Source organism: Oryzias latipes, chromosome 21, assembly GCF_002234675.1.
Source record: "Oryzias latipes chromosome 21, ASM223467v1".
NCBI classification, from domain to species: Eukaryota; Metazoa; Chordata; class Actinopteri; order Beloniformes; family Adrianichthyidae; genus Oryzias; species Oryzias latipes.
The window spans coordinates 24,442,469-24,463,291 of NC_019879.2; the positions used below are offsets into that span (position 1 = coordinate 24,442,469).

The following is a 20,823-nucleotide window of genomic DNA, read 5'->3' on the forward strand; positions in this document are numbered from 1 at the left end:
GGAGCAAAGGTCCAGTCTGGATGACATGCGGTTTATTGATTAATTCATTTTTTCTACTGAACAGCAAGAAAAGCCTTGGTTAGATTCACATGTATGGGGTATTGACCCGTACGGGTGCTGGAGGTTTTTGGATTGTCCTGCTTGTAGAGAGGAGCAGCCCTACCTTAAGGGGAGCGCATGTGTGTGGGACGTCACCAAAATGGAACGTACCATTGTTGTGCGTGTATTTTCAAGTATTTGTAAGGATAATGCACATTGAACGTACTTATGACGTACGGGTGTTGCTGTCGTACAGTGCCACACTCCAGTGGTTAGTAAGGTGCGAGTAATGACCCCTTATCGAACACGTGCAAATGCTGCACACACAGGATGTGCAGTTAATGCCTAAGTTCCTGTAGAATTCTCATTCAAATTACACTCTGTCTAATTTCCTAAATTCTAACAACCAGGCTGCGCACAAAGAATCCCACTTATCACCTGAACAGCACTAATGAGCGCAGGTCAGAGGGTTCAAGGAGGTTTGAAAAATCGAAAAATCCGTTAGGCACGCCTGCGTCTTCCCTACTTAACCCTCATGTGTTATATAATTGTTCACTATGACCTGTCTGTCACCTGCAGCACACCTGTAGGAAAAAATGCACATGAACATTGTTGCTCTACGAGCTCACCGAGTTGATATATTCTGCGGGACACCTCCACAGATTTGCCCATTTTTCGTCTGCAGACAGCCTGCATCCACCTGTAAGTGCAGTTGTAACTAAGACCTATGAAAAGTATCAGTAAATTAAAGAGTCGTTCTTGGTGGAGATGGTCTGACTTGTCGTGCAGGTTGTGGATTAGCCCAAATGCTATGCAAATGCTAAAGGTGGAGCAGGCTCCATCAGGAAAACTGTAATTCTTCTAGTGTGCAGGTGGTGAGACTGCTTGCTACTTTGTGGAATCCCCTCTGTAACATGTTCTCACTTTCTGTCGCTGACGTCTCTCTTTCCTAGACTTTCCTTTTATACATTTCTTCTTGGCTCTTGTGAAAATCCATTCACTTTGATGATTTATCCCTTAACTTCTCAGGTTTTTTTTTAATCATCTTCACTTCTTAAAAACCTCACGTCTGTCTGCCTTCTTGCTTTTGTTCATTCCTCTCATGTCCTTTTTTTCTCTGTCACTTGTCCACATTTCCTGCTCATAAAACGAAAGCATTGCAGCAGAAATGTAGCCCTGTGGATAAATTGTTCGGCAGCGGGCCTTCGATACACATTAGGCTGCTAAAAAGACCCCAAGAAAATGTTGGGGAGAGACCTCACCTGCACTTCAGATGTTCACGCTTCATTATTCACCAATATTGAGGAATATTCATGAGGCAATGATTCTTCAAAATGAAGACTGTGACAAAAGGAGTGGTTGTTAAGTGAGCCCCAGAGTCCAGCCCGCATTAAAGACTTCTCTCAAAACAGCAGCACAGGAAAAAAAATTGAAATTGAAATTATTTCCCTGGCAAAAAATAAATAAAAAAGACATTCTGTGATTTACCACATAAGGCTCTGCGAACACTGCTAGATGGATTTGTAGATTTATTGAAGTTTATTTCCACAGAAGTGTGTGCTAGTCAGAGCCGGATGTGCTCCGAAGGTTCACGCCTATTCCCTGTCTTCTACTTTTCTTCTGCTGTGGTCCACAAAACTGATTTATGGGGTAGTTTGATATCTTTTCAAATCCAAACCTGTTTGTGGATCTCTTCTGACTAGAAAAATTGAATCTTCAAGGGAACTCCTAAAGCAGTAGTCACTAACGGACAAAGAGAGGTCCAGACCCAGACTTTGATCCCAACGAACATCATAAATACAATTTGATAAATAAACACTTAATGGACCCCTTCTATTTTAACTGCAGACATGCCCGTTGAGCCAGTTACACTGCTCAGCCAAGCAAACTTGTGCTTTACAAGTTGTAAAAGTGGAGCACACAGAAGATCAAGAACATGGGGCTGAGTCACTTAAAACAAAGGTAGAAAATCAGAAAACTGTGTCAGCCTTTGAAAAAAGTTTAGGCAACCAGTCAGAAGAAAAACAAAGATAAGGACGGCTGCACAGAGGAAATTTAAGGGAGTAAGACAGACGAAACGACGGGAGAAAGTCAAGAAAAATGCACAGAGGGACAGAAACAAAAGTCACAAATGGTGTTCTCCAAAAACAAACAGTGCAAACAGAATGTTTATTTTGGATTGAACAATTTTATTTCTGGTTAGACTTCAATTCTGGAGCCCAAGGGAAACAATAGCATGGGGCTCTGTGCAGGTGTTGCATTAATTATTTCTTACTGGTCCACGGCATCAATGTCAAGAATCCAAATGTTTTGATAAATATTTTAAAGCTGAAATCACCTTTAAATGTTAAAGACATGCATTTTATATTATATACATTATTTTTACCTTGAAAAGAAAATCATGTTAACCCCTCACTTCTTAGTAGGAACCAATGACAATCTTCCGTCGTTTCTTTCATTTGTCAGGTTTTACTCTAGTGGCATCAGTAAAAAAAAAAAATTATAAATATAAAAAAATATATATATATATATATATATATATATATATATATATATATATATATATATATATATATATATATATATATATATATATATATATATATATGAACAAATGTATATTTCTGTCTTTCTCTTTGTCTTTTCTCTCCTTTTCTGTCCCTTTTCTCATTCTTTACTTTTGTTATTTATATAGTTTATTTGATTCTGTTCTTTTTATTCCCATTTCCTATTTTTGTTTTAGTATTTTTGGAATAACTAACCACATTTTACCTTTTTGCTTTTATTTTTTTCTAGATCCATCATTTAATCTCTGCCAGCCCAAAATGTTAACCAGTTGGCCATAATTAGCCATAATTCATTATCCTATTAAAGTTTATTTGCAACTAATAATAATAAATATATAAGTGAAATAGAGGGACAGGGAAAAACCCACAAATAATCAAACACTATGAATTCTAGCATAACTGATCAGCCTATTATGAACAAAAGTGGAAATCGTTTTTGTATTCTTACTTTTCATGAGTTTAAGCGAGGTAAAATCTAAGCAAATCATCTGTGAAATATTATTAAAGGGGAGTTTGATTTTCAAAAGCTTAGTCTTTTCAATATGAAATTTTCCAAGTATTAATTAAACATTAATAACTAAATCAAATATGTCTTGAGTTTACTCCAAAAGGATTTGGTGTTTTTCTAATTGTGTATTAAAAGGCAATTTTGCTGTAAAAATCCTCCCAACATGCATTCATAAAAACAAATGATCAACTGTTTTATATCATTATCACAAAAAGCACAGTTGTTTTCCTGCCTGCCTCGTCATTTGACAAATGAGACACCTTCATCAGCTCTGAACATCTATCTTCACTATGATGGATTCTTCAAAAGAGGCAACTTTTTCTACATTGGTTTTATTTTTAAAACATGGATCATCAATGAAAACTTGTCCATCCATCCCAACCCAGGTTTAAATAATCAAGACATCATCAGTCATATACGTCAAGTTACTGATCACACGGAAATGTCAGAATTGTAGTGTCACAACTACACCCAAATATTGGTGATATTGACATTTCACTACTAGAAATGTTATCCTTCTGGACCTTTTCTTCTAAGGGGACCCTCTTGTGTTTCAGTTGAGTTCCTTTGTTCTGGAGGAAGCATCACCTTCAAAGAGCAAGAATTCTCTGCTTCTCAGATCCTTTCTTTTTTTCCATCTCTACAGAATTTCAATAAATTATCAGGTTTTAAATGTCTCACAGGCATTAGAGCAAGAAAAAAGAAAAAAAAAACAGAAGTAGAGTCAACATAATTGCTGGAAAAGATCTTCTGTCATCTATTCCAAGGATGCTTCTGTTAATTTTCCGACATGAATCAGAGCGGTCGGATAAATAGGATTTTATTTTTTTATGCGACTGACGTAAAAACTGTTTTATTGAGCCTTGAGTCTGCCTAGCAGGATAAACTCCTCAAACTTCCCCAGCGTTGCCTTGGAAACAGCAGAGGCAGGTGAACACAATAAGAGACTCCGACCATTGAAGTATAAAAATGGGAGAAAAATGCTGTTTTTCTGTAAGTTTTGCAGAGTTGATTAAACAGCTGGCTTATGTGAAATGACTTTCATTTCCACTCACAATTGACTGGCACTTAAGCCACTACCGAGCGGTAAAAGCAAGTGTCTCTAATTACGGATTTGTCATAGTTTGTGGATAAACCCTCGAGGCTAATTAAAGAAACAGAATAGGTGATAACATGAGAAAAGGTATCGATACTCAGCTGTTCAGGGACTGCACACTCATGATGAGTGGCCTTGTTAACCGCGGATGATTAAACTGGATCCTGCAACAACACAAAGACTCCCCTGTTGGTGCCATCCCAGTGTGTCGAATGTTTGGCCTGTTTGCTGCTTGTCAGCAGATGTGTTGATGTTACTGGGAGATTGACGGAAGCAACCTCACTTTCTGTGGGGGTGGACCCGGGTTGGAGGATGGCAGGCTGGTCTGTCTGTGAAGTTGCTTTTGCAGCAAGAATTGAAGCGAGGAATCCAGACTGAAGTTATTTTGGGACACACACACACACACACACAAAATCTCCTTTTTTTACTTGGGCCATAATTCCTGCCTTTTATTTGCTCCCTTGGTTCCTCCTCATTCCGCATAACAAATACTATGGTGGCCCAGAAGGGTCATAACACAACACATTAACTCTCAACACAACACAAAACTTATCTCACAACACAACACATTAACTTGCCACACAACACATTAACTCACAACACAACACATTAACTTACCACACAACACATTAACTTGCCACACAACACATTAACTTGCCACACAACACATTAACTCACAACACAACACAATAACTCACAACACAACACAAAACTTATCTCACAACACAACACATTAACTTAACACACTACACATTAACTTGCCACACAACACATTAACTCACAACACACTACACATTAACTTGCCACACAACACATTAACTCACAACACAATAACTCACAACACAACACATTAACTCACAACACAATAACTCACAACACAACACATTAACTTACCAGACAACACATTAACTCACCACACAACACAATAACTTACCTCACAACAAAAACTTACCTCACAACACATTAACTCACAACACAACACATTAACTTACCTCACAACAAAACTTACCTCACAACACACTAACTCACAACACAACACATTAACTTACCACACAACAAAAACTTACCTCACAACACATTAACTCACAACACAACACATTAACTCACAACACAACACATTAACTCACAACACAACACATTAACTTACCACACAACACATTAACTCACAACACAATAGCTCACAACACATTAACTCACAACACAACACTATAACTCACAACACAATAACTCACAACACAACACATTAACTTACCTTACAGCAAAAACCTACCTCACAACACATTAACTCACAACACAACACATTAACTTACCACACAACACATTAACTCACAACACAATAACTCACAACACATTAACTCACAACACAGCACTATAAATCACAACACAATAACTCAACGGAAGTTAAGCTACAATTGAAGGGCTTTTAATCTGAAATTTCCACTGGGCTGAGCGGCTGACTACCTAACAGAAAGTAACGTCACAGTGAGCTGTGGAGGGAGCACAAAGGAAAAAAGGAAAAAAACTTGCTGAACTGACCCTAAAAAACCCCAAATAATGCATACCCGCCCAAAGCCATTTTTACCCGCGAATTTAGATCCAAAACTGCCCAATCTGGCAACACTGCTGCTAGCTTCTCTTGTAGAAAAAACGTGCTCCCTCCACAGCTCACTGTGACGTTACTTTCTGTTAGGTAGTTAGCCGCTTAGCCGAGTGGGAATTTCAGAATAAAAGCCCTTCAATTGCAGCTTTACTTCTGTTGTGAGTTAATGTGTTGTGTTGTGAGTTATTGTGTTGTGTTGTGAGTTATTGTGTTGTGTTGTGAGTTGATGTGTTGTGTTGTGAGTTGATGTGCTGTGTTGTGAGTTATTGTGTTGTGAGGTAAGTTATTGTGTTGTGAGTTAATGTGTTGTGTGGTAAGTTAATGTGTTGTGTTGTGAGGTAAGTTATTGTGTTGTGTTGTGAGTTGATGTGTTGTGTTGTGAGTTAATGTGTTGTGTGGTAAGTTAATGTGTTGTGTTGTGAGAAAAGTTATTGTGTTGTGTTGTGAGTTGATGTGTTGTGTTGTGAGTTGATGTGCTGTGTTGTGAGTTATTGTGTTGTGATTTAAAGTGTTGTGTGGTAAGTTAATGTGTTGTGACCCTTCTGGGCCACCGTACTACAAATCAAGAAATAAAACTTTTTGATTAAAAAGGCATTTCTGCTAATGGTTCCATATGGCAAACGCTGTTCCGCTCCTATTTCTTCTCTGGGCTGCCAAGTTCAGACTTCAAATGGAGAACTGCTTTGTCCTGTGCCAACCTAATCCTTCATAGTTGCACTTTAGAAGTTTCTGAGGTGATTCTCCAGCAAAGAAAAGAGAGGGTGTTGCCAGGAGTCCACAGAGCTCTGCTGTAATTCCAGATGGAGACGTTGTTAGGCTTCAGTCTAACGAGGAGAGACGCCATGAAGGTGACTAATGTGTGAGCTGAAGATTGTGTTGTGAAACGAGATGGTCTGGCTTTGCCTCATAGCTGTGCAATCTTTTTAACGCACTTAAAGGCACACATGCTAAATATATTATAATGTAAATATGGAGAACTACAAAGATCCGTCATCTGAGCATGCTCACCGAGCGTTGAGGCTTTGTAGGCAGATGGCTGTGACCGGAGGCAGCCACTCATCAGTCAGCCACAGTGAAGCCCATCACGTGCTACAGTAGGAGGCTAACGGCAAGAGGAGCTTATTTGTCTTCATTTATGTAAGAAGGGAAAATTTTCTACAGTCTCCATTTTACATTCCTGTGTCTATAATTAGATGGGCAACAGTCGCATTTTCCCACAATGCCTTGTCACATCAAAAAGCCTGAAAAATGATTTAAATCAACTTAGATGCAAAATGATTTTGAATTATTTCAAAGCTTTTACCAAATTAAATTAGTTTTAGTAGAAACATACACAACTTTGTAAAAGGAAGAGTAAAATTAGAATTCTAAATCTCTTTTTTATGGCTAATGCCTATTTTTCTTTTTTTGATCTGCTTGGATTTAGATTTCAATAGCCTGTGTCTTTACCTCTTAAAAAGATATTAAATTATCAAAACATGCGCTACTACGACAATGCAATAAGAGCCTGAAAAATGGGGGGGGGGGGACACTAATCTTAAAAAAAATCAGTAGAGAGTAAAATCTAGAAAAATAGTTTCACAAAAGCATTAAAAACAGAAAAAAAAGCTTAATATCTAAAAGTTGAATAAAATTGGTTAAAATAAAATGTTATACAGCCCAATAATGAGCATTTTTTGCTTGTAAAGAAGTGACTATTATCTTTTTTGTGTTTATGTATCTAATTGTTGCTTAATTGCAATGACAAAAATCTAGTGTAATAAGTGAAAATGACTGATTTTAGAATAAAATGTGAACGAAAAGAGAATAATACCATCTTAGAACTATTTGGCCCATATTAATAAATCCTCATGAGCTTAGAAAGGTGTAGAGCAGAGAGAAGTTAAAACAACTTAAAACCTGCAAGAATATCTTGAATGTCCAAAAACAATGTCTGAAATATTTCACCTTGGAAGAAAAATAATTTTATTAAAACGTTTTTCAATAGAAAAAATAATCCTATGTTAAGAAAATATACTGACTACAATTTTTTCTTAAAAAAATAATTCTTGCTAAGATCAATATTCCAACCCTATTGGCAGATGTTTTTTTTTTTGCTTGTTTAAAGAAAAGTATTCAAATTATAAGATATATTACTCATTTCTAGAAGACCTGGTTTTGCAGTGTATTGATTTTTTTTTTTACATTTTTACATATAATGTTGATAATTGTCACCTAGAAAAGAGAGAAGCAGCAAAACTTCTCACATCATTTTAAAGTTTCATTAAAAAAAAAGTGCTGACCTTTGTGTCAGTCTGAGCGTCAACCCAACAGCTTTTTGTCCTTAGACTGTCTTCATTTTGTTGAAATAGGGTTTCTGTCTAATGATGGGATTTTTAAATATGACACGGATAAGAGATTGATCTTAATATTCATGGAGTTTTTGGCCCGTTTTCCCGCTAAGAAAGCTTTTTGCACAGAGGAGCATTAAGATTTCCAAAACCTGACTCACACCTAAAATAGACTCAAATTCAGATGTTTTGAAAAAAATAAGAGATGCCACGGGGCTAAAAGCAGGATAGAGAAATCTTTTTTTTACGCGATCATAGTGAATCACAGAGGTTTCTCTCCCTCATATAACGGCCAAACTTAAAGGACTGTTTAGGACGAGGAGAACCTTCACCTAACTGTGTCTGGCTTTCAGGTTGAAAGTGCAGACAGCAGTCAGAAAAAAGGAGGGAACACTGAACCAGGATCATCTAAAAGAGTCGATGCTGCGTTTGATGTCATGAATGTTGTTGTCAGGGCAACACAACCATATTTTTTTGTGCAACACATCCAACTTTTTTATTTAATTTTTCTTCTTCAATTACTTTTCTTTTTAGCAGAAAAAAAGCACATATAGAATAAACAATCCTTGGTTTCTGTTAAAGAAAACAAGATTACTCTCATGTGTGCAAACACAAGCTTTGTACTTGGCAGTATTGAGATGTTCTTTTTTTTCTCATTCCTCCTTTTATGTATTGTCTTTTTTATTTCTTTCATTTATTGTCAGCGTGTGTGTTTTTATCCGTGCGTTCTCCAGGTTTCATACTAATCCATCCCCCCTTACGGTGGTTTGACAGTGGGTTCTCTGGTGAGGGTCACAGCTGATGTACCTGCAGCTAATCCTATCCCCCAAACCATGTTGCTGTAACCAATCCTGTCACAGCACTCAGGGGATCTTCTTCTCCCTCTCCATGTCTTGGTCACACCCTTTCATCTCCTCTCCTCCTTTCCTGGCTTGACTTTATAAATACACTCCCTCTTTGTTTTTGCTCTGGCAGGCTGACAAAGCTACATGCTCCTCTTTTGTCTTATATCTGATCTAATAATACTCTGAACAGTGTGTTTCTTCACCTGCTCTGCATCTTATCTTGGATCTCCATTTTCAGGCTCGCCAACTTGTTTAGCTTTTCCCTCCTCCTTGTCTGTCCTTTATCCGTCTGCCTCCCCATTCATCTCGATCCTTCCTGCCAAACCTAACTTTAGGTCGTGTCTCATGAAAACAGAAATATGTCATCCGTCCTGACATCTTGACTGTCTTCATGTCTGCTTGATACCTCTCTCCTCTTTGTAGAAAGTCGACTAAAGGTGCAGAAAACCAACCAGTCTCAGGTCTACCTGGAGGACAGCCGCGTCAGGATTAACTGCTCCATCACCTTCCGGAGCGACCTGGACACCCAGCATAGCGTTCTGTGGTACGTGAGACGTGCAGCTGGGTCAGAGGTGGATGAGCTCCTGCTGGAAATCGAACGCTCGGGGGCCCTCAAATATGGCGACTACGCAGACGAGGAGAGACTGAGACTGCGCGTGCAGGCAGAGAAGCTTTCGCCTCGCCTGTATGTGCTGACGCTGAACAGGGCGGAGAGCAGCGACTCCGGTATGTACTACTGCCTGGTGAAGGAGTGGCTGAGAGATCCAGAGGGAAACTGGGATCAGCTGTCGCAGGATTCCTCGGGATACACCCAGGTTCTGGTCAAACAGCCAGGTGAGGACGCTACAGAACATACCTGTCTCTAACAAAACTCTAAGTTTTTCTCCATGGCAGCAGCAGCAGCTGTAACTTCATCAAAAGCTGTCATCAACTAACCTTCTATCTCACCACTGCATGTTATTCAGCTGCTGGAGGGCATCTCTGTCTGACTCTACACGTGTCTGGCAGGTATAAAGGATTCGCATGACTCAGCTGACTGACAAACCGGGAGTCAGAAACCTGGGCTCCAAGCAATGATGACCCCACTACCCCCCACATGCTGACATCCCACCTCAGCACAAAATTTTTAGTTCTCAACTCTCTGCTTCAATCACGTTTCATTTGATGCTGGTCTTCATTTTTTCCAAAACGCAACCTTCTGCTGTAATTTGGATGGATTCAGCCCTAAGGTTTTAGCGAAAATAAATACATATTGGTATTGATTAGGCAGCTGTGTTTCAAAGCCATGGGGCTTCAATTTGGGCCTGAAAAACATTTATGCTTGGTTGATTATTCTGGTTATATCTGTTTACCTGTGTCCTGTTTGCCGCTGGGACAAACTCCAGCCCCTCTTAAAACAGATATTAACACACTGGCATTAGAAATGCTTCGAATGTTTCTAGTAAATGGCAAGAGATTTTGAAACCTTAGAGACCCGCTCCACTGAGAATTGTGTTCTTGGTGTTTTTAATGTGTCTTTGCTGCATTTTTCTGATCACATATAAAGAAAATTAAGATAGTAGTATTATTGGTATTTCTTTAATCAAATCATTGTGAATCAGGAGCAGACAAAACAACACAGTTTGAAAAAGATTGTATTTGTTATGTCAGAAATCCCTGCTCTGCTCCATTCTGATGCATCCACTTATGCTCGACTAGATCCTTGTACGTCTTCTTTTTCCTCGTCCCAGCTGGCATTTGGCTCAAATCGAACAGCTCTAATATTGCTCACCATTTTTCTTGCACCGATAATTTTAGGGTGGGGGGGTTGTAAGGGGCTGTGAGATAGCGAGCAATAGAGATAGAGAGCTCTCAGCAAGAGCTCTCTATCTCTATTGCTCGCTATCTCACAGCCCTCCTCGCTATCTCACAGAGCTCTCAGCAAGGGCTGCACGGCGGCGCAGTGGTTAGCGCTCTTGCCTCACAGCAAGAAGGCCCCTGGGGGACATGAAAAACACAACATCAATGGGGGACCTTTCTGTGTGGAGTTTGCATGTTCTCCCCGTGTATGCGTGGGTTTTCTCCGGGATCTCCGGCTTCCTCCCACCGTCCAAAAACATGCTACATAGGTTGATTGGCAACTCTAAATTGTCCATAGGTGTGAGAGTGAATGGATGTGTGATTGAGGATATTCCACCCTGCAACAGACTGGCGACCAGTCCAGGGCATCCCTTGCCTTCGCCCAAGTGGCCGGGATAAGCTCCGGCAACCCCGTGACCCCGACAGGGAATAAACGGTTAAGAAGATGAATGAATGAGCTCTCAGCAATGGGACGGAGAAGGGGGGGTGATGATTTTTACATTTTGATTATATTCTATGCAAAGCACTTTGAGTGACGTGTTGGAAAAGTGCTAAATAAATAATGATTGATTTGATTTACCGGTAATTTGATTTGATTTGATGCCCTGCAGCAATGGTTCTGCCCACAACTCGGAGACAAAATCCTAAAAAACTATGGCAGATCTGCAGAAACTGAGAAAATGACACAGGTTCGGGCTGATAATTGAAAGACCACATGGAACACTTTAAAAATAGATCAGAATGTTATTAGAGTGAGACTTTAAGCTTCTTAAAAACACTGAAACCTCCCTCTCTCTAGCTTACGGCCCCTCACACCATCAACATAACAGAAACAGTACAACAGAAATGAAGAGCAATACCGTAGCTATCCAGCTGGACATAATTTTGATCCAGATTCCAGCTCAGACGGGGAAAACAAAGACGTACATGGATGTATTTGTCTTCAAGTGGATGCATTGGAATAAAGCGGAGCGGGGAGCTTGGGGCCTGTCGCCTGTAGCACCTATGTCATAAATACACTCTTTTTCTAATGGTGTTTTTTTCATCTGCACAATTTGGTTATAAAAAGAAAAACTCAGAAACTCAAATTTAAGCTTAATTTTGACATATTACATATGTCAGATATCATGAAACAAATTCCACATGAACATGTTAAAAACACCAAAAACACTATTTTCAATTTAAGACAAATTGCTGTGAGGTTTGTGCAGAAAAAAAACTAACCATTGTTATGTCAAATTTTTACTTAAAATTTTAAAAAAGTTCTGTTTCAGCCTCTGATATAGAGCATTTGACTGATAAAACACAGAAACTACACAAAAATATATAAAAAAGGCAGGTCAAGAAACTGACAGTCAATGAATTCAGGCCATGAATCCAATAAAAGTGTTGTTGTTTTTAAATTATCATTGTAGCGACACTAAGTGCAAAAAGAATAGAGAAGATGAAGCAGCTGTTTGGTTTCTGGCTTTTTGTCACACTCAGAGTAAAAAAAACAAGATTAAGTTTTAGGGGAGAATGACTGGAAAAGCCTGTACAACAGAATACAACCAAATGCAACGTGTCATCCCAGAATAACAAGAGCCTCAGGCCAATTAGTGACAGCAATTTAGTCACAATTTAGCTTAAGCTTAGCCCATTTCAAAAAATGAATTGGTAAAACAAAGCTTTAGCAATAAAAGGATGGAGGGTTTTATTAATTATGGAAATGTATGTTTTTAGCTGTAATTAAGCAATTTATCAATATTTCTATCACAAAAATAACATTTTTCTATTGGAAAAAAAAATTCCCCTTCAGCTCCCACTGAATCCCTTTCAGGGTAACTGGGCTGCTGGAGCCTATCCCAGCTAAAGTTGGGTGAAGGCCAGGAGATGCACAAGGAGAACATGCAAACTCCTCACTGGAACAACCCAGCAGGGATTTGAACCAGGGCCTTCTTACTGTGGGGCGAGAGTGCTAACCACTCCTGGAACAGGCGATACAGTTTTGTATTTAATTCAACTCCAGATAGATTTTGTCGGCAGGGGGGTGAATACGTCAATCACAATGGACTGATTGATCGTGATGGAAGTTTGATTAGATCGAGGGTCATTAAAGAAAATAAATAATGAACATATACCTTCTGTCAGCCAATCATCATTCTCGCCATGGAGTACATCACTTGATTGACATCACTCCAAAAAAAAGAACTCGAAAATAATGCACACGAAACGTTTCTGTTGGCGCACACCATGTCATATAACTATGACTATATATATAAATGCAGAAGTGAGGGCACCCGAGTTGGTGCATAATTTTTCATTTTTTACTCGCTTTTAGTATGGTCTTCTATTCAGAGGTATTTTTCTCCAAAACTCAGCTTCTTGCCAGGTTACTTATTTACAATTCTGAGTGATGTCAGTGACAATGGCATCTGTCCAGCAGGATTTAAAGCAGCTGCTCTGCAGGAATACTGTTAAAGCGAAAGGATGGGAAGCTGAAGAGATGCGTAGGCGTGCACACCTGCACAGGAGAATGCATTTACTCTATTCTTCTGTGATTATTCTTTTTAGACCCACATTTCATATTTAACCCTTGTGCTGTCCTAGGCACTTGAACATTGGGAGTTGGGTCATCTAGACCCACTAGACAGTGCTCTGAACCTTTTTTCTTCAATGATTTGCAATCTTCACTGGATTACATGAAATCTTTCCACCTTTATCCACCTTTGTCATGGTAGGGAGAACACGTCAATGTAAGGGTGGGGTCATCTAAGATAGCACAAGAGTTAAACGTCATGTTGTCTTTAGGAAACGCAAGATTCAACCACAAGAAATAAAAGAATCAAGAATCCCTGTTTAAACACTGATTAAACAAACAGACACAGACTTTGCAGAAACGTTGAAAATGTTCTCATAAGAGGTTCAGAAAAGTCCCCTCACTTCTTCTTCCGTCACATATCCTGCTTCACATTTGGCTTTAACAAAAAGATGAGATCATGTTGGCCCATATCTGTTGCGGACTGCTCTGAAAGTGGGTCACATGGCCGCCCCCCAAATGTTTTAGCACACCCATGCAGACAGGCATGCTTGCCTTTAGGAAGCGCCCTGCTGGGAAGTTGAAAGACTGATGATGGCCATGGGCAGCACAGTAACATTTCTTCATTTTTCTTTGTTGTTGATAAATCTGGTGTTGTATTTGCAGAATCGACTGTTTCCTGTCATTAATTAGCTGAAAATACTTTAGATCACCTCTTGAATGTTTTCTGGTTATCAGATGTTTCTCATTAGTTTCTCGGTCACCGAGGACACGTTTTTGAATAACCGTGTAATAAAGGAAATTTCCCAAATGAGAAATTGATCCCCAAAAAAAATAATAATTTTAAAACTAGAGTGGAGGAGTGGGGGCTATAAAATATAATGTGGAAAAATAAGAGCTGTTTTTAGTGCAGAAAAATATCAAAATTGAAAAAATAAAGTTCATTCTGTGACTCAAGTGAAAAATAAAAAAAAAACTTTAAGATTTATGTAAAAATTCCCAGAAAAAACACGTGAAGCACATTTAACCCTGGAAGGGGAAAATTTTGCCACAATTTTTTATTTATTTTATTTATTTTTTAGTGCATTTTTTTTCACTTTTTATTTTTATGTTTTTTTTTTTTTTATCATTTGGCTGCTGTTAATGGGTGATACCCAAAATGAACAAACAAACGACTTTGTCATTGTAAGATTACACCTATTTTTTTTACATTATTATTCAGATTTTATTGTTTTCAAATTTTCCTCATAATTGTATGACTTTTTTCATAATTTTATAACTTTTGTCTCATATATATTTTTCATGGTGGTCCACTGTATTCTGTTGTAGATTTAAAATTAAAAAAAATCTTTTAAACTAGAAAAAGCTTTTGAGAAAAACTCTGTGACCAGACTTTTAAAAGCAAAAAAAAAAAAAAGATAAGGTCAAATTTTTCTGAAACCGTTTATGTCTGCTTTAAGTCCTCTGCGAAATTCACAATCAAAATGTTTACCTGAATTGTTTTCTTTGTTTGCTTTCCACAGAGGTTCGACTACAGGTGGAAGAAATGGAGTCGAACATAACGGTGGAAGAGTCCGGTTCCATCCGACTGGGCTGCATCATTTCCTCCCAGTCGTCTCCAGACTCCAGCTTCTCCGTGTCCTGGTACGTGGATCGCTCTGAGGACGAGAACTTCGCTGCCCTGCCAGGAGAGGACGAGAGTGACCGCGAGTGCGTGTTTTCCATCGCCCACGACTTTGTTTTTAAAAAGGAAAACTGCAGCCCCCAAGAAGAGGCGGGGCCGAATTCCCGCTTGCAGTTTGAGAAAATGACCCCTGACCAGTACAGCCTGACTATTCACGGAGCCCGACCAGCAGACGCCGGCAGGTACTACTGCCGCGTGGAGGAGTGGCTGTTCAACCCACGCTACATATGGTACCGACTGGCCACCAACAACTCAGGGTTCACCACAGTCAACATTTTGCAACAAGGTAACCCTTATAAACTGTGAGTTTCACTTGGATTAATGAGGAAACTGATTTTATCTGTGCGTTCCATGAAAAAATTATGAATTATTTAAACCGATGCATCAATTACATACACTGAAATGTTAACCCACAGCAAATATTTCCCGGCTCTGAATTATTTTTAGTATTAAAGTCTAGGTAGCCAGAAAACATAAAGAGCTTCCGAGCATTTTCTCACAGCTGGCATTTCATTTTTAAGACCTCTTTTTCCTTATTTTGTCAAACATTTTATCACCTCTATTATTGATGTGGTTGTTGATTCATCCTTTATTTCTCCAGGGAGAACATAAAGCACAAATTATAAATAATAATGCTGGCTTGGCAAGAGGCAGAAAAACAGCTATGAGGTTGGGAAAGGGGGAGAAAACCAAAAATTCAAGGAGACACTTAAAAAAGCAAAACACAGATGAATATCATCTTCATAAATGTAGAAGCTGTCAAACTGTGGTTAAATATTTACATGTGTGAAAGCAGGAAAAGAGATGAAAGCATTTGGTTTTGAAGTAAGTTCCAGTCTTTTATTGCAGCAGAGACCTAGTTTAGGAATTCTCAGCGTCATTCAGTGTTTAGACAGTAGCTTTCTTAGCTTTATTTTTGTAAACTAAAAACAAAAAAATATATAGTTTGATCACACTTTTTATTGGATTTAACAAAAACTGATAAACAAATTGATATTGTGTCTGAAAAAAAGAATTTATTTGCAGGCATGCTGGTAGATTAACAAAGAACCAGCCGCGTTTCCTACAGTACAGAATTTTCCTGCAAAATTATATCATATAATATTATATTACATCATACAATAAGATTGTACAATTATTCCACTGTTAGCTAATCATAGCATTTTATTTGTGTTTTAGGGCTGCAAGTAATGACTCATTTGGTTATTAACTACCATTTATTTTGTCAGTTAAATCTCTAGTTAGTTCACTTTGGATGTTAGAGTTTTAGTTTTTTGGTTTTTAAAAACACATGAACCCACAACCTGATAAAAAAAAAATACCCTCTTTCATTAAAATCTTTGTTGTATATCTCATTCCTTTTTAAGCGTCATGGTCATGGACGCCTTTTATTAGTAAATGATGCATAATCTAAATAAAAATAAAGGACTTCAGCAGATCTGGTGGCTGTTGGTGCTCAGTTTGCAATTTTGCTGTAGCTCTGTAGCTTCTAAATGTGCCACTTTGTCAGAATGAAGCTAAATAGCACAATAAGTCCCACTCTGATCATCTTTTGATTGATTTCAATTGTAAAAGTGTTCCCAATAGTCTTTTAATTAGGATTATGTCGTAGAGCGGCTGCAGTTGATAAGAAATTTACCTTTGAGTTGCGAGCTGGACCATTGGCACAAAGCAACCATCTCTGTTCCCTTCCCAGTTGCTGAGAGCTCCCTGTTTACATGCTTTTCTGCTAGTCTATGAAGACTCTCATTCATCCTGGTTGATTCCATCATAGTAGTAGGTTTAGGGGCTGTCATCTGGAATTAGTTTTTAAAGTTAGAAGACGTTTCAACCTCTTATCCAAAAGGCTTTGTCACAAATATGCTCTTTTTCAAACTTCATTTTCCCCCCGCCTGCTCCTGATTCACAACAATTTGTAAAAGAAATACAATTTCAACTTAATTTACTTAATAATGTCCTCCACTATCAGAAAAGGGCCAGAAGAACATGCTAAAAAAAAAAAAAAATCACAATTTTAGGGCAAAAACAAAATGAAAGGCTGCAGATTTTCAGAACAATTCATTTTTTTTAGAACATTTAATTTTTGTCTCTACATTTTTTAATCTTTTTTTATCTTCTATCCTAGGTACTTCACTCATGTTAGCAGTTACACATATTAGATCAGCTGTTGTCAGAAAAGTCGTTTGAAAGCAGGATCTTAGTCATTCTTTTCTTTACCATTCATCATCCAAATTTGTTTTTTTTGGGTCAGTCAGGACAGGAACAAGAATAACTTATAAATATATATATATTTTTTTGTTTTTGCAGACTCTACCATCCATTCCGTGGTGTGCGCCCATGACTCCCTCTTCTACTTTGTTTTCTTCTACCCATTTCCCATCTTCGCCATCCTCCTCATTGCCTTGCTGCTGGTGCGCTTCAAGAACCGAAACAACAACAAAAGCCAGGAGGGCAAGAATGGCGCTCCCCTCCTATGGATAAAAGAACCTCACCTCAGTTACTCCCCCACCTGTCTGGACCCTCCCGTCCTCAGCTTGCACCCAGGCACAGTCGATTAAGCTGGACGCCACCCCCTCCTCTGCCTCACACACATCATGGACTTGGTCAACACCCGGCCAGGAAGCAGATCTGGACTCCACCGTTGGACCTAAGTGTTGTCTGATGCCGTGATGAATTATTCGTTTTCAAGTTTCTGCCCTGGCGGCTCTTTGCTTTCTTTGTTTACGGATATACATTTGTGTGAAAGAGAATGAGAATGTGCCATTTCAGCAAAAACTGCAGGACGACTCCCGGTTAAGTTCTCTGAGAAGCCTAACCTCAGAGCTGTGCTTTGATTTTTTTCTTACTCCAGATAGTTGTCTATTTTTTAAAAGGGGGAACAAAACAAAATCGCGGCTGGCTGAAGAGATTTCTATTCGATTTAAGATTTGAGCTACGGACGTCTACAATCAACTGTGGCATTAGGTGGACGCCGAAAAAGTCTCACAGAGGAGCAGCCAAAGCCTTGTCCACTATGTTGGTTGCCATAGCGATGCGGTGTGCCCACTGACTTGGTTGCCAGGCTGCATGGAGACAAAAGCGGGGACACACTCGTCTGTGTCCCGAGTGAGGTTGTGTGTTGCCCACCTGCCTTGGCAGACTGAAACAAGTCCTGGTTAGCCACAAAAACACTGCCAGACACTCTGGCCTGAGTGAAAGACTGTCCCGTTCTTCTCTGCCCTCTTTCTTTCCTAAAAGAGAATTCTGGGGGGACGAAACGAAGGTTCTGGACATTATGAAGAGGAAAACGAGCAGCTCTGTCCTGCTGGGTACTTTATCGTGAGTGAGTTTTCTTTTTGCAGTGCCAAGTCCTTCCACGCTGCCGGTTTCTGAACTTTGTCGGAGAGCGATGAATTTAAGGGACAGATTGTGAATATGTCTGCTTTTACCACTTGCTGTGGATTTATGAGCCTTGTTGACAGTTAAATGTTGAGCCAGTTGGTGAATTACAGTAGAAATAATACTAGCACATTTTTCTAGGTCGCCCAGTATGGCCGTTCCGTCCCGTCTTTTTGGAAATATTTGGTTATTATGAAGAAAGACATTTTAGGGGCCAAATAAAGACAAATTAACTGCCCATTGTGAGAAAATCTAACAAGGGCAAATGTTTGATTTATGTTTATTTTAAAAAGTTTTCTATTTATTATTTTATACTATTTTGCATAGCTTTTTAATGTATTTTTTTCCTTTCATTTGAAATACTCTGCAAACTGTCTCGCTTGCGTTGCTAGGCAACTGCACCAAGCACATTATGTCAATAGCCTGTGTGTGTTGACGGTGTGGTAGAAGTAGAAATGCAGATCTGTCCTGCGAACTGCAGTCTGTAGCATTTCACACCAGGCTGTGAGGTTTGGTCAATGTCACAACACTGTATATTTATATATATATTAAAGTTGACTGTGGCTTTAAATGTACAATAGTTTAACAAGTAAGTCACATTAATTAATTCACTGAATGCTTTTTTTTTTATTTCTTATGTTTTGCTTGTTTCTTTAGTGAAATGTGATGTAAACATCAAAGTAGGATGTTGTTGGACAAAGACCTAGTTGGGACTTTAATGGCAGATTCCGGCTGAAGCTGCCAAGACACAAATGATGCAAAAGGGTTAAATAAATAAAAAAAAGTCCAATCTTCAGCCAGCAGAAGCTGAACCCGTACACTGCCAGACCTGAACATGGACAGGAAAAATCCCCCCCCCCCCCCCCAAAAATTGACATTGTCGTCTCAGTTGTGTCAACATGTATATTGCATGACAATATCGCTGGAGGGATTTTAATGTTTTTGTAAACTTCCAACAGTTTAACTTTGTGTTTCTGTGAGAAAGCCCAAAGTGCAACCCCCACCCCACCCCCCGTACTCCACGCAGCATCTCCCTGAGCGAGAGTCGGCACGAAGCCCAACCTTCAATCCACCAACGAGATGCCCATCAAAACATTTCAAGTAGTTCAGTTTGAGAATGTGAGTTGTGGAGATTGTGTTTGAAATTATTGCTCATACTCATCTTTTTAATGCTTTGCTTTTATGCATCACATCATTAAACAGATTCATTAAAAAAATGGTATTTTGATGGTACAAGTTTAAGACACTGAGTTTGAAGAGTTTTGATTTGTTGATGAAGGTGTTGAACTGCGTTAATATATCACTTCTATGTTAGACAACGGTGAATTTAATAAATGTGTAGTAAATATACAACAGGTAGGAGTCATTGGAGAAGTCCAAACTATTACGGTAATTTTATTAGGTTTAGAAAAAAAGGCCAAACTAAATCCATCTTCACATAAAATTTCAACACATTTTTAGGAATTGGGGCAAATTTTTGTCTTCTCTTCGGGAAAAAAAAATGCTTTTTATGTAGGAAGCTAAATTTTTTATTAAAGAAAACTCCAGCTTTGTTTAGTTTTGTGCAAAAATAATTTACATAACCCAACAAAAAATTTTTTGTCGGTCACTGATTCTGCACGTTGTCCCACTTAAGAAGATAATAGAGGTTTGTAAATTTCATCCTAGAAACCCTTCAACTAAAAGAGATAGAATGTAAAAAAAAAAAAAGAAAAGAATCCAGGAAATCAAATTAGTTGATTTTCAAAGAGTTTTTTTGGTTAATGATGCAGAAAATCTGAGTTTATTTTCAACACAAAGGCAAGAATTCTGGCCCTTTAATACGGTGACCCAGAAGGGTCACAACACCCTTAACATTTTTTTTATTTATTTATTTATTTTTTTTTTTTAACTTGTCCTGTCCAACAGCTGGGCAGACAGATGAGAGCTGAGAGCCTCTTGTGTTGGACATATTTTACTTTAACAAGAGGGGTTATTAATCTTCAGACAAACAAAAGGTATGTCTGAATAAACCCCTTTCGTAATTGAGGCCAAACTTTATTAATTTCAATCATGTCTGAAAATCTTTGGTGTTGGACCGGACGGAAAAGGAAAGAAGGGAAGAAGAGAGAGGGACGTTAGAGAGAGCGGGGGTAGGGGGTGATAATAGGAGGGGAAGGGGGATAAGACCATGAAGCAGCATAAAGCAACAAGTTTACTGGTTGTTAATCATTATGGTAAGGTTTAAATGCAAAAAAAAAAAAAAATAAATAAAAAGGGCGGAGCCTGTCCACACACACACTCAAATGTTATAAACACACCTGTTAGTTGCAAAAATGTCCACCTGTCGACATGTACACAAAACAGATAGTGTTCACACGCATACTTATGCCTTAAAACCAACTAGTGTGAAATATTTCAGTCATTCAGTCTGTTGAGC

The 20,823-nt window shown here is 38.6% G+C and overlaps 1 protein-coding gene across 1 annotated transcript in view; it reads left to right on the forward strand.

The window, feature by feature from the left end:
- The window catches only part of LOC101171453 (immunoglobulin superfamily member 3), a 115,570-nt gene extending 95,947 nt beyond the window's left edge, over positions 1 to 19,623 (forward strand). The window contains exons 7-9 of the mRNA XM_023950580.1: positions 9,409 to 9,819; positions 14,866 to 15,312; positions 17,334 to 19,623. Coding sequence (XP_023806348.1) covers positions 9,409 to 9,819; positions 14,866 to 15,312; positions 17,334 to 17,584 — 1,109 coding nt within the window. The 3' untranslated portion in view covers positions 17,585 to 19,623. The remainder of the gene's footprint in view (positions 1 to 9,408; positions 9,820 to 14,865; positions 15,313 to 17,333) is intronic.
- The last annotated feature ends 1,200 nt before the right edge of the window (positions 19,624 to 20,823 follow it).